Source organism: Ranitomeya variabilis, chromosome 6 (assembly GCF_051348905.1).
Source record: "Ranitomeya variabilis isolate aRanVar5 chromosome 6, aRanVar5.hap1, whole genome shotgun sequence".
Classification (NCBI taxonomy): domain Eukaryota; kingdom Metazoa; phylum Chordata; class Amphibia; order Anura; family Dendrobatidae; genus Ranitomeya; species Ranitomeya variabilis.
Genome location: NC_135237.1, coordinates 547,228,048 through 547,243,307, shown reverse-complemented (window position 1 = coordinate 547,243,307; position 15,260 = coordinate 547,228,048). Strand labels below are relative to the sequence as shown.

At 49.8% G+C, this 15,260-nt stretch overlaps 1 protein-coding gene across 3 annotated transcripts in view; it reads left to right on the top strand.

The window, feature by feature from the left end:
• Positions 1-15,260, top strand: part of ASAP1 (ArfGAP with SH3 domain, ankyrin repeat and PH domain 1) — a 220,630-nt gene that overhangs the window by 75,930 nt on the left and 129,440 nt on the right. For all 3 annotated transcript variants that reach the window (XM_077271238.1, XM_077271236.1, XM_077271237.1), the window contains one exon: positions 5,233-5,359. In XM_077271238.1, coding sequence (XP_077127353.1) covers positions 5,233-5,359 — 127 coding nt within the window. The remainder of the gene's footprint in view (positions 1-5,232; positions 5,360-15,260) is intronic.

The following is a 15,260-nucleotide window of genomic DNA, read 5'->3' as shown; positions in this document are numbered from 1 at the left end:
TGTATTCCTTTGCACCATATGTGTATGTATCCGTGTCCTGTGTGTACTATGCCTGTGTGTGCACCGTACTGTCTGCAGTGTGAGTCCTGTGTGTCTCATGGGGTGAGTGTGTGTACGTGGTGATTACTGTGTGTATAGCACATGTATAGCTTATTCCGTGTCTGTGTTATATACGTGTGTGTGTGTGTGTGTTCAGCCTGCAGATGTGTACGCTGCTGGATGTGTGTGTCGTCCTTTTCTCCTGTCCTGGAAGGTTATTGATAAGTATCTTGCCTGTGTATATGTATGACCCTGCTGACATGTCTGTGTATATGTACGACCCCCACTGTCATGGCTGTGTATATGTATGACCCTGCTGACATGTCTGTGTACATGTATGACCCCGCTGACTTGTCTGTGTACATGTATGACCCCGCTGACATGTCTGTGTACATGTATGACCCCGCTGACATGTCTGTGTACATGTATGACCCCGCTGACATGTCTGTGTACATGTATGACCCCGCTGACATGTCTGTGTACATGTATGACCCCGCTGACATGTCTGTGTACATGTATGACCCCGCTGACATGTCTGTGTACATGTATGACCCCGCTGACATGTCTGTGTACATGTATGACCCCGCTGACATGTCTGTGTACATGTATGACCCCGCTGACATGTCTGTACATGTATGACCCCGCTGACATGGCTGTGTACATGTATGATCCCCACTGACATGGCTGTGTACATGTATGACCCCCACTGACATTTCTGTGTACATGTATGACCCCGACTGACATGGTTGTGTACATGTATGACCCCGACTGACATGGTTGTGTACATGTATGACCCCGCTGACATGGCTGTGTACATGTATGACCCCCACTGACATGGCTGTGTATTTGTATGACCCTGCTGACATGTATATGAATGACCCCACAGACATGGTTGTGTACATGTACGATTTTCCTCCTGGTCTGTGTGCATGTATGACGGTCGCTGACATGTCTGTGTACATGTATGATCCCGTTGACTTGTCTGTGTACATGTATGACCCTGTTGACTTGTCTGTGTACATGTATGACCCCACTGACGTGTCTGTGTACATGTATGACCCCACTGACATGTCTGTACATGTATGACCACGCTGACATGTCTGTGTACATGTATGACCACGCTGACATGTCTGTGTACATGTATGACCACGCTGACATGTCTGTGTACATGTATGACCACGCTGACATGTCTGTGTACATGTATGACCACGCTGACATGTCTGTGTACATGTATGACCACGCTGACATGTCTGTGTACATGTATGATCTTCCTCCTGGTCTTTGTACATGTATGACCACGCTGACATGTCTGTGTACATGTATGATCTTCCTCCTGGTCTTTGTACATGTATGACCCCGCTGACATGTATATGTATGACCCCACAGACATGGCTGTGTGCATGTACGATCTTCCTCCTGGTCTATGTGCATGTATGACGGTCGCTGACATGTCTGTGTACGTGTATGACCCCGTTGATGTGTCTGTGTACATGTATGACCCCGCTGACATGTCTGTGTACATGTATGACCCCGCTGACATGTCTGTGTACATGTATGACCACGCTGACATGTCTGTGTACATGTATGATCTTCCTCCTGGTCTGTGTGCATGTATGACCCCACTGACATGTCTGTGTATGACCCCGCTGACATGTATATGTATGACCACGCTGACATGTCTGTGTACATGTACGATCTTCCTCGGGGACATGTATTCTCTTCTGGGTGTGGGGATTTGGACTGTCTGCAGGGGCTTCTGTTTGGGCACCGATGACCGTCGGCCATTTTCCGTGTCCCCCCGCTACCCCCTGTGTGCTCTGGGTGTGAGCCGTCTCCTTTCATTCTTGCTTGGTCTTCTTGCCCGGCCTTTCCCTTCAGTCCTCCTGGTGCCCTTGTAATCAGTGGGGTCTGATCGCCGAGACCCCAGTGGCCCCTCCTCTATTTCAGTTCTCTGCTCCCTGTCAGTGAATCGGGACATCTTGGTGCTGGAGCTCCACGCCCTGTAACAGCTGAGGGTTTGCTACACTGGCATTGGCTCAGATCTGTCCTGACAGGTGACACAGGAGACATTGTAGCCAGCGCCGGCCCGTACAGATGTATCACACACACCGCGTCACGGGTGCTTTACAATCAATGACGGGGCCCTTTAAATATTTTCTGGGATTAGACAGTCAGCGCGGCATTCCTCTGGCATGGATGTGCCGCATATTTTGCCGGGCACGTGCGCTGTGTGGGTACGGGCTGTAGCATCCTGCTGTGGATGTGATGTGGCAGAAAATGTCAGCGGAGCGAGCGTGTCATGGGTGGATGTGTCACTCAGGAATGTGCAGCACTTCTAAAAAATAATATCCCGTTATTCCACCATCCATGGAATCTGTGTCGTCCCGGCTGCTCGCCCCGTTGTCCTCGAGTCGTCCTCTTCTGTCAGGTTTGCAGGAATTGGACCCTGGTGCCCGGGAAAGCTGGGTGACAACCAATATGGCTGCCACAAGGTGTAGGGGGAGAGGGTAGCTTCCTTTAGTGGCTAATTTTCCAGTTTTTACATTTCTGGCAGATCTATAATTCAGGGGGCTGGGAAAGCTGACAATGATGAATGACTTTAAGGGGTCGTCCCATAAATGACAGGATAGCTGACGTGTCCGGGTGCTGAAAAACCCCACTGATCCCAGGAACGAGGGAGCAGAAATCCCTTGTGTGGATGAAGCGTTACTGAGCATGTGCGACCACTGTGTAATCCCTATGGACAGTCAATAGAGCAGTGGTCGCACATGCGCAGTTCACCCACACAGAGGACTTTGGACCCCTCATTTCTGAGATCCGTAGTGGGCTCAGAAGCCAGACCCCCAGCAATCCTACATATATCATCTATCCTGTGGATAAGCTTCTGGGAAAACCCCTTTAAGGACTTGTCAGAAGTGGGTAAACTGAATGTAGGACCCTCACTGACCCTTTACCACCCCTTATTTGAATGGAGAGTATGGGACAGACAAATGGAGCTGCCACCACAGGGAAAAAGGGGCAGTGGACCCCTGTTGTTGTAATCAGTGGGGCCCCATTGATATTTAGTGTTATCTCCCTATCCCTTAAAGGGATAGCTGGTGATCCTGAGAATGGAGCTCTGCAGGAACATGGTGAATGGTGCACAGGCTCGGCCGCCGGTCCGTTCATTATCTATGAGACTGCCACGGTCAAGTGCAGCGCTCCACTATTTCCACAGTCTCATAGACAATAAATGGGAGCGGCGGCCGAGCACGTGCACCCCCCTACTCCAGTAGGAATGGGGGTCTGCCGGATCCGCTCGGCAAGTTCCTATGGATAGAGGGTGCCTTGCACTTTTGGGAATGGGTCTTTAAGTGAGTATTCAAAATGTACCGAATTGGTTTAGGACATTACGGACCACCATGGCCTTTTTATTCTAGACCCCAATGTTGGGGACCTCGGCTCAGAGACCCCCCCCCCCCCATCAGTCATCCTCTTGGCATGATGCTTTGGGGCTACAGAGCTGCATTTTCAAGTGCACCCCCTGAAAAGGCTGAATATAATGGGCATTGTGCGGGAGGCCGGACCCCGTTGCGGGGGCTTTGGATGCCCCCTGTGCTCGGGGTGACGTCTCCCGCTCTCCTAGATGTGATGCATGAAGGGTTCGGCTGCTGCGGCTATTCATTACCCCCTCCCCATTGTGCAGACGTTCATTATCTCGGCCCTTCTCTATGTTAGAACCCATGTGAATTCTCCACACATCAAGCAGGCGACCATCGGAGTTAACTCCTCCACTGCCAGGGTGTGGTGCACCAGAGCCAGGTTTGCCATTGACCCTTTTATGCGTTTTTCAACATTGCAAACAAAGCTCTCCTGCCTCTGACTACCCCAACCCTGCTCTGTAATCTGCAGTCCTATGTAACACCTCAGTTTGATATTGACAAATGTCGCTCTGCTAGAAAGGACAAACTCAGCTCTGCTACACCTGGTATCCCCAGGCTACTCGTACATACCTGAGATTGGTTTTGTTTGCAATCCTATGCAACACCTAAGTTGTTTTTATCCCAAATGACAAACAAAGCCCAGTAATGCCTGTGATCCAATAATGACCAACCTAAAACCCAGCTGCATTGCCTTTCACAAATTTTACATATATTTGACTAACCCAACATTAAAATGCTAAAAAATAAATCTACCTGCAGTCCTATGTAACACTTAGACGTATTTTGCTAAATCACGGATAACTCTGCTACATACGGCAGATTCAACCAGCCGTTAAACCATATTTTGCATAGGACTGCTCGCAAACTGACTCAGAGGATTAATAGCAGGTGATAGCTATCAGATGTAGCAGGCTCTTTTTGTCATTTAGCGTTACATGGGACTGCGGGTGGTTTTAATCATTTTAATGAAGGTTTGGGTCAGGCAGCTGTAGCAGAGCTGGGTTTGTCAAAGTGTGGATGTCATAGAAAGCTGTGGTGTGATGGGAAGGGATCAGGTGTCAATAAGTTATCACATGTTAGCGTTACATAGGACTGCAGGAAAACCCAATCTCAAGGCGAGATTGTCCAGTGACATCCAATATACCTGACCCCATTACATCTCGCTCCAGCTCTGCTACAGCTCAATGGTCCAGGCTGCTGGGAAACCTCTGAGGTTGGGTTTAGTTGCAGTCCCATGTAACACTTAGGTGGGCCAGCATTGTCAGACCCCTTACATCCCACTTCATCTCTGGCAATCATACCCAGCTCTGCTACATCTGTAACTTCCCATGGTGGGCCCTGATAGCTGCGGGGCTCCGGTCCAGATCAGTTTTTCTCCGCTGCTCGCCTGCTCTGACCTTTTGCTGCGGTTGCAGCGTCACCAGGAACAGTCGCATTTGTCATGCGATGCATGTATACAATGCACCCGGGCGTCCCCCCGGGGGGCAGTGCCGCTGCATTGCATCAGGGTGCCTGATTTATCTTTTCCGACTCGTCCCTGTTCTTTTTGTGCAGTGTTGGTTCTCGGTACGGTTCTGTGTTGCGGATAGTCATTGTCTGCTCCCCCCGCCCTCCTGCCCAGATTTTGCTGTGTACAGTATGTTGTGGAGGGATCCCTCGGTCACTCCGCCTCCCCCGTCCATCGCTCGCTCCCCTCCCCTCTTGGACCCTCTCTCCTTTCTCATTTCCTCATCTGCTTGTGTTTTTTTTTTCCCTGTGTCCCTATGGCTAGGATGCCGGATCAGATCTCGGTGTCAGAGTTTATTTCCGAGACCACAGAGGATTACAATTCCCCAACCACGTCCAGCTTCACCACCAGACTGCAGAGCTGCAGGAACTCCATCACTGTGCTGGAAGAGGTAAGAGACTCGTCCGCTGTCATACCTGTATATGTGCGTACCTGTGATTGTAGGACGTGTCCGGTGCCAATATATGATTACTGAAGATGTCCGGTGCAAATATGTGATTACAGAAGGTGTCCGGTGCCAATATATGATTACTGAAGGTGTCCGGTGCTGATATGTGATTGTAGGACATGTCTGGGGCCAATATGTTATTATAGAAGATGTCCAATGCCAATATATGATTACTGAAGATGTCCGGTGCAAATATGTGATTGTAGGACGTGTCCGGTGCCAATATGTGATTACCGAAGATGTCCGGTGCTGATATGTGATTATGGAAGGTGTCCGGTGCCAATATGATTGTAGGACCGGTCCGATGCTGATATGTGACTGTAGGACGTGTCCGCTGCCGATATGTGACTGTAGGACGTGTCCGGGGCTGATATGTGACTGTAGGACGTGTCCGGTGCAGATATGTGACTGTAGGACGTGTCCGGGGCCGATATGTGACTGTAGGACGTGTCCGGTGCAGATATGTGACTGTAGGACGTGTCCGGGGCTGATATGTGACTGTAGGAGGTGTCCGGTGCAGATATGTGACTGTAGGACGTGTCCGGTGCTGATATGTGACTGTAGGACGTGTCCGGGGCCGATATGTGACTGTAGGACGTGTCCGGGGCTGATATGTGACTGTAGGACGTGTCCGGTGCAGATATGTGACTGTAGGACGTGTCCGGGGCCGATATGTGACTGTAGGACGTGTCCGGTGCAGATATGTGACTGTAGGACGTGTCCGGGGCCGATATGTGACTGTAGGACGTGTCCGGGGCCGATATGTGACTGTAGGACGTGTCCGGGGCCGATATGTGACTGTAGGACGTGTCCGGGGCCGATATGTGACTGTAGGACGTGTCCGGTGCCGATATGTGACTGTAGGATGTGTCCAGTGCTGATATGTGACTGTAGGACGTGTCCGGGGCCGATATGTGACTGTAGGACGTGTCCGGGGCCGATATGTGACTGTAGGACGTGTCCGGGGCCGATATGTGACTGTAGGACGTGTCCGGGGCCGATATGTGACTGTAGGACGTGTCCGGGGCCGATATGTGACTGTAGGACGTGTCCGGGGCCGATATGTGACTGTAGGACGTGTCCGGGGCCGATATGTGACTGTAGGACGTGTCCGGGGCCGATATGTGACTGTAGGACGTGTCCGGTGCTGATATGTGACTGCAGGACGTGTCCGATGCTGATATGTGACTGTAGGACGTGTCCGGTACCTATATACCGTATATTTTTATGATGGTTCTCATATCTATGTGCCTCTCTCTGATGGGTCTGGTACCTACAGTCCTGTGAAAATGTTTTAAGCAGGCGTAAAACGTTAAGTTAATTTTGATCAATTAACAAAATGCAAAGTGAACAAACAAAATCTATTATTGGGTGTATGCCTTTTGTCTTCAAAACCACTTTAATTCTTCTGACTTGCGTCTGATTACAATGTTACATAATCTCTGACTTTGGTGTATTTTGTTTCTCTTATACAGCAATCATTTGATAATGATTATCATTTTCATATATAGATTGTAACAGTCATTAACTGTAACAGAAATGACTGTGTTGGAGGCTTATAACTGGGTGAGGAACAGCCAAACTCTGCTACAAAGGTTAGGATGTGGAAGACAGTTTCAGGTCACTGGTTGAGCACAGAAACAAGACACAATGTAGTTATACTGCATCAGCAAGGAGTCTCCCAGGATAAGATTCCAAAGCAGACTGGGGTGTCCAGATGAGCCGTTCAAGCTCTTTTGATGAAGCATCAAGAAATGAGCAATTGAAGACAGTAAATGTACAGGTCGTCCAATGACACTTAGTGCAGCAGATGATAGGCTCAACATTCTTCGTTCCCTTGAAAATTGGAAGATCTCCAGCAGTGCCATCAGATCAGAACCGACAGCAACAAGCTGGACCAAGCTAGACCCATCTACTGTTCGGAGAATTCTGGCCAGTAGTGGTCTTTATGGAAGAATTGCTGCTTATTTCCATTCCTTTAATAAATAAACAACCTTTGATAAGTAAACAAGCTATGCATAAAAACATTGGAAAAATGTCAGCAGGTGCTCGGGACTGATGGGTTAAAATGTGAAATATTTGGCTGTAACAGAACAGTTTATTCACCGAGGACTGAAGAGCGACATAATAATGTTTCCATGTCAATGGTTTGGCTGCGATTTTTCCATGAAGACCTTTGCCGACCATTGTGTGCGGTGTTGCTGCTAGTTCTGAGCTGATGGCCCTGCTGGACATCATCTTCAGATTCTGAAGAGGATTAAGTATGATGTATCTTTCTCTAAGTTTCCCTGGCCGATCATTCTATCTACGGTCCTCAATGTTGTGCATTTCTTGGAGTTTAAACCGTATATCTTGAATACCCAGTTTACTTTGTAATCTTTTCCTGGGAGAGCCCTTGCTGATGCAGTATAACTACCTTGTGTCTTGTTGCTGTGCTCAGCCTTGCCATGGTGTAAATTCTGTGACGTGCAGCTGTCTTCTACAACCTCACCTTTGTAGCATAGCAGAGTTTGGCTGTTCCTTATCCAATCTTAAGCCTCAGCTGTTTCTGTTTCAGGTAATGGCTGTATTTCAGCCTGATCCTCTGTATTTAAACATGGAAATTGGTGCAGTTTTAACAGACGGCCATTACCAATCAATTGATTTGAGACCTCGCACATTGTGGTGGTTTCCAGCCGCATCATGGACAAGTCCTGGAGGACCCGGCGGTGTTTATGTGCCACTGAATAGAAGTCAAACCACTTTGTATTGATTATTATTGGAGTTGACTCGCAGAGATCGCTCCTTTCAGAACGCAGTGGGGTAAGCTGCGGCCTCTGCGGTGGCGATGTAGGTCACATTGGGGGCTACCTAAATAAGGGTCCATCTTTTTTTTTTGCTTCTTGATTTTTGGTATCGGTGATGCTGTCGTGTCTGACGTTGAGGACACCCCTTTATCGATGTCTCTGCATGGCCTGAATCCAGTAATCTAGTATAATTATAAAGCCGCACGATGATTAACATCCTTATTAAAAGACTAATTAGAGATGGAGGAGCCCCCGAAGGATCCGCAGCGTCACAGAGGACGACAGACGAGACGATTTAGGAATTTCCTTACGTCGTGTAGATGTAATGGACTAACGACGGCGGAGGACCCATCATGGATCTTGCACATTTCCTTTAATCTGGTGTCGATTAAACCGCATTCTGGATTATTGGACGGCTTTAGAAATGTCTTTATAACTCGCTAGCAGGTAGCGCCTCCTCCGATTATTCTGCTGAAAGTAGGTGCTGGATTATCAGAATGATGGATCAAGGGAATTGGCGAGTACAGGTGTATCTTCCGCCAATTTTTTCTTAAAGGAATTGTCCGTCACCTCTTACTTCCGCATTGGGGTCATCCGGGGCCGCTGACTCCAGCATCGTAAGTGGGTGTCGTTGATGTCGTTACTGCCCGACAGACCCGGCGAAGCGATGCAAAACTCTGCAGATATCGTTCACATCTCGGCAGGAGTTAGCGGAGCAGGAATATCCCTTTAAGGAAGTACCGTGGACAAAGCCGACATTTTTTGGTTCTGCTGCTATCCCTAAACTTTGCCTCCTGTTGGCATCTGACGTAGTCTGAAATCCGCATCCTGTACAACGTATATCACAGTCTCAGGTTGTTATTCTGTCACTTCGCCATGATTTATACTGCAGCTCTGCTTCATCAGATTGGAAAATGACACCGAAAACGTAGCAAAGCCAGTAAACCCCCCCCCAAAAACAACAATGTGTGTATGCAGCCATGTAAATACATTGCTGCAATTCTGCAAGGCTTTCACCATAGTTAGAATTAATATAAAGCTACTTGCTGACGGTTTCCATTTCATTGCAGCACTTTTTTCCCCTACATTACTCAAATGTAAAATAACCAACTAAAAGGGGGAATGTTTAAAAAGGTCTTGAAGATCGATTGATGTTCGCTGTAGATTTGCTGACTGTGGAGGCATCAGCGGAGCTCCAAGTTCCTGAACTGAGAAACTGCCCGGGGCCTCCCGGATCTGAGATGTGATGATACTCAAGGACCTGGGTGAGCGGAGTCCTGATTACGGAGCATGTGGGTCACCCCCATCGCCCAAAAGAAACCGTGAAATTCATGACCCCCGCTGCCTATCGTGCTCCTCGCTGCCACCGCTCCTGTGACTGCTGCTCCCGCTCTGTCATTGCTGCAGGACTTGGCGGCCGCAGAAGCCGTGATGCAAAGTAACTTTCCTCATTGTCTTGTTGCAGAAGTGATACTGATCGCAGCTGACCGGTCCATATGCAACATATTTGCAGAAGATACCGACAGTATTTATGTTGCACTACGCGGGGGCCGTACACTACTGATCACATTATGAGCTGTTGGGAGTGCACACAGACACGCCAGGGCCGTACACTACTGATCACATTATGAGCTGTCGGGAGTGCACACAGGCACGCGGGGGCCGTACACTACTGATCACATTAGGAGCTGTCGGGAGTGCACACAGACACGCCAGGGCCGTACACTACTGATCACATTATGAGCTGTCGGGAGTGCACACAGACACGCGAGGGCCGTACACTACTGATCACATTATGATCTGTCGGGAGTGCACACAGGCACGTGGGGGCCGTACACTACTGATCACATTAGGATCTGTCGGGAGTGCACACAGGCACGCGGGGGCCGTACACTACCGATCACATTATGAGCTGTCAGGAGTGCACACAGGCACGCGGGGGCCGTACACTACTGATCACATTATGAGCTGTCGGGAGTGCACACAGACACGCGAGGGCCGTACACTACTGATCACATTATGAGCTGTCGGGAGTGCACACAGGCACGCGGGGGTCGTACACTAATGATCACATTGAGCTGTCGGGAGTGCACACAGGCACTTGGGGGCCGTACACTACTGATCACATTATGAGCTGTCAGGAGTGCACACAGGCACGTGGGGGCCGTACACTACTGATCACATTGAGTTGTCGGGAGTGCACACAGGCACGTGGGGGCCGTACACTACTGATCACATTATGAGCTGTCGGGAGTGCACACAGGCACGTGGGGGCCGTACACTACTGATCACATTATGAGCTGTCGGGAGTGCACACAGGCACGCGGGGGCCGTACACTACTGATCACATTAGGAGCTGTCGGGAGTGCACACAGACACGCCAGGGCCGTACACTACTGATCACATTATGAGCTGTCGGGAGTGCACACAGACACGCGAGGGCCGTACACTACTGATCACATTAGGATCTGTCGGGAGTGCACACAGGCACGCGGGGGCCGTACACTACCGATCACATTATGAGCTGTCAGGAGTGCACACAGGCACGCGGGGGCCGTACACTACTGATCACATTATGAGCTGTCGGGAGTGCACACAGACACGCGAGGGCCGTACACTACTGATCACATTATGAGCTGTCGGGAGTGCACACAGGCACGCGGGGGCCGTACACTAATGATCACATTGAGCTGTCGGGAGTGCACACAGGCACGTGGGGGCCGTACACTACTGATCACATTATGAGCTGTCGGGAGTGCACACAGACACGCGAGGGCCGTACACTACTGATCACATTATGAGCTGTCGGGAGTGCACACAGGCATGCGGGGGCCGTACACTACTGATCACATTGAGCTGTCGGGAGTGCACACAGGCACGTGGGGGCCGTACACTACTGATCACATTGAGTTGTCGGGAGTGCACACAGGCACGTGGGGGCCGTACACTACTGATCACATTATGAGCTGTCGGGAGTGCACACAGGCACGTGGGGGCCGTACACTACTGATCACATTATGAGCTGTCGGGAGTGCACACAGGCACGTGGGGGCCGTACACTACTGATCACATTATGAGCTGTCGGGAGTGCACACAGGCACGTGGGGGCCGTACACTACTGATCACATTGTGAGCTGTCGGGAGTGCACACAGGCACGTGGGGGCCGTACACTACTGATCACATTGTGAGCTGTCGGGAGTGCACACAGGCACGCGGGGGCCGTACACTACTGATCACATTAGGAGCTGTCGGGAGTGCACACAGGCACGCGGGGGCCGTACACTACTGATCACATTGTGAGCTGTCGGGAGTGCACACAGGCACGTGGGGGCCGTACACTACTGATCACATTGTGAGCTGTCGAGTGCACACAGGCACGTGGGGGCCGTACACTACTGATCACATTAGGAGCTGTCGGGAGTGCACACAGACACGCCAGGGCCGTACACTACTGATCACATTGTGAGCTGTCAGGAGTGCACACAGGCACGTGGGGGCCGTACACTACTGATCACATTATGAGCTGTTGGGAGTGCACACAGGCACGCGGGGGCCGTACACTACTGATCACATTGTGAGCTGTCAGGAGTGCACACAGGCACGTGGGGGCCGTACACTACTGATCACATTGTGAGCTGTCGGGAGTGCACACAGGCACGTGGGGGCCGTACACTACTGATCACATTGTGAGTTTGGTTTCCATTGATGAGAATTACACAGTTTATATCCATAGACGTTTTCATGGCTCGTTCATTGAGCCTTATAGCGAGGTGACTGCAGCCCATGTAATAATGTATTTCCCCCATAGCCGTCACCCCCCGGTGTAGATTTCTTCCCTGGGTGTTTTCTGCAGTATTGTCTCACAAGGTGACTCCTCTGACAAATGCCGCTCATAGGGCACTGGAGATAAGCCGGATAAAGCTCAGTAGGTGAAGACGCCGGGTGTAGCACAGCAGCACGCCGTCCGTCTGTCCCACCTAACCCAGCAGCAGTCATATCACAAGCGTCTGGTCACCTATGTGAGAAAATCCGGGCTCCTTATACCCAGTGCTGACACTGCCGCCCCTCACCCTGCACTGACGGGCGCTCCGTGAGCAGCAGCTGGGACAGGATAATGTACATGCCCTATTCATTCCTCAGTTTACATGAAAAAAAAAAAAATAAATAAAATATATTAATATAAGAAAAAGGTAAGACCCCTGAATTCCATATATACCTGTACGTATTCCCATTTCTAGGAAGCCTGTTTACACGGGACCTCTCACTTGCCATAAATATATAGATTTTTTTTTACCTGGTATAAATGCTGCTGTTCTCCTGATTTTCTTTTGTTCCTGCGCCTCTCCGTTCCTGAGGATTCAGGAGAACAGCGCCGTCTACGGCATTACATTCATGGCGTATAACAGGTTTTCTTCAGCCTCTAAAAGGCTTTGGACTATTTTTTTTTTCTCAGTTTATCTAACCTAAAAAAAAAAGAAGCAACTTTGCAAATAATCCCGATTAAAAGTCTTTCTCCCGTTCTGTGTACACAGCTCCTATACAGTCCTATGTGTCCCCATGGGTACAGATCAGACTGGCTCTCAATTTTTGGATTTGATGTTGGTCTGATCAGTTCACATTATGATAGAATTGGGGATGTAGGAAAGATGAAAGCACAAGATGATCCGAGGCTTCTCCCCGCGTGGCTGTGCAGGGCCGCGCCGACAGGATATGTGTGGGCCAGGTACGAGTGCTGCGCCGGGGGCAGCGGTTTAGCAGCGGGTTATCCACTTTTTGTGCCTTTCAATGATGCTTTGCATTAAGGGCACTTACACTTTGCACATATCAAAGGACGTTCTGCAGCGCGTTGTGGGTTCAGCTCTTTGCAATGATGTTTCCTCTTTCAGAGTATCTCACCACAGATTAAAGGGTATGAGCAGGGCACAACCATTACACTGCTATTTTAGGCCGAACCTATAGATTGCAGCCACAAATGCAGCGTTACTTCCTGATGGTTGTGATTGTGCCATTTATACTCTGTCCTCCAACACAGCACAGTATTCATAGAATCCTAGAATGGTAGAGTAGGAAGGGACCTCCGGGGTCGTCGTGTCCAACCCCCTGCTCAATGCAGGATTCACTAAACCATCTCAGACAGATGTCTGTCCAGCCTCTGAAGACTTCCATTGAAGGAGAACTCACCATAGAATGTTAGAGTTGGAAGGGACATCAAGGGTCATCGTGTCCAACTCTCTACTCAATGCAGGATTCGCTATACCATCTCAGACAGATGTCTGTCCAGCCTCTGTTTGAAGTCTTCCATTGAAGGAGAACTCACCACCTCTCGTGGGAGAGAGAGATATCTTTCCAGGCATGCTCAGAATAGAAAAACGGGATACGTCACTGGATTCCTGCTTTTCACAGTCAGCGACGGATCCTGCGTCCATAGGCTTCCATTTTAGCCGACGACGGGCAGCGCAGGACCCGTCGCTGAGCGATTTTCCTCTGAACGTTTTCTCCGCCCGACGGACAGCAAATTTCCGACAGATTCAGTGCACGACGGATGAAATGGATGGCCATCCGTCGCTAATACAAGTCTATGGTAAAAAACAGGATCCTGCAGAAAAATTTGCAGGATCCTGTTTTTTTTTAAAAAAATCAACGGATTTTGACGGGAGCGAAAAGACGGAAGTGTGAAAGAGGCCTAAGAGTTTTATTAGTTGATAAAAATAAACTTAACACTTTTTTTACTTTCAGAAGTACTCTTACTTTGCAGCATTTTTTCCACACCTGCCTCAAACTTTTGCACGCTACCTCACATTACTTGCAGTGATCTGGGGGTACACCATGTATTCTCCTCTTCTCTAGGTTGGACCAGAGGCTTCTTAATGATTACGGCTCTGGTCTTTGTCCCCTCACTTCAGCATCCACAATCAATCTTGAGATGAAGCCTTTGTGCAGAATGTAGGTCACAATGTTATGGGCAGGTAAACGAGAGCCGGCGCGTCATCCTTAGCTGCCCCAGGGACTCGGGGGGTGGGGGTGGGGTACGGTATCTGTGCATTCCTTCTATATGTATATGGTGTACATAGCATGAACCCGTCCCTCTGCTAATATTTTCCCAGGCTTCATTATTCTCACCCCGTGGGGCTTTAAAGTGACAGCTGTAGTATTCGAGAAATGGGAAGGGTACTGCTTTGTCTAAAGTAGAGCCCGACCTGCAGCCCTTGCACCACAGTCCTGGTAGAGCCCCTGTGCTGGTGGAGCCCCTGTGCTGGTGGAGCCCCTATGCTGGTGGAGCCCCTGTGCTGGTGGAGCCCCTGTGCTGGTGGAGCCCCTGTGCTGGTGGAGCCCCTGTGCTGGTGGAGCCCCTGTGCTGGTGGAGCCCCTGTGCTGGTGGAGCCCCTGTGCTGGTGGAGCCACTGTCCTGGTGGAAGTGAGGGCTTTCTATACTGATTCTTGCATCCGCTAACTAGTCTTTCTTAATGGAACAAACACTGACCCTGTGACGGGGGGGGTGGGGGGAGAGGGTAGCTGCAGGCTTCTACACTCACCGGCCACTTTATTAGGTACACCATGCTAGTAACGGGTTGGACCCCCTTTTGCCTTCAGAACTGCCTCAATTCTTCGTGGCATAGATTCAACAAGGTGCTGGAAGCATTCCTCAGAGATTTTGGTCCATATTGATATGATGGCATCACACAGTTGCCGCAGATTTGTCGGCTGCACATCCCAAAGATGCTCCATACAAGGCAGGATGGATCCATGCTTTCATGTTGTTTACGCCAAATTCTGACCCTACCATCCGAATGTCGCAGCAGAAATCGAGACTCATCAGACCAAGCAACGTTTTTCCAATCTTCTACTGTCCAATTTCGATGAGCTTGTACAAATTGTAGCCTCAGTTTCCTGTTCTTAGCTGAAAGGAGTGGTACCCGGTGTGGTCTTCTGCTGCTGTAGCCCATCTGCCTCAAAGTTCGACGCACTGTGCGTTCAGAGATGCTCTTAGGCCTACCTTGGTTGTAACGGGTGGCGATTTGAGTCACTGTTGCCTTTCTATCAGCTCGAACCAGTCTGC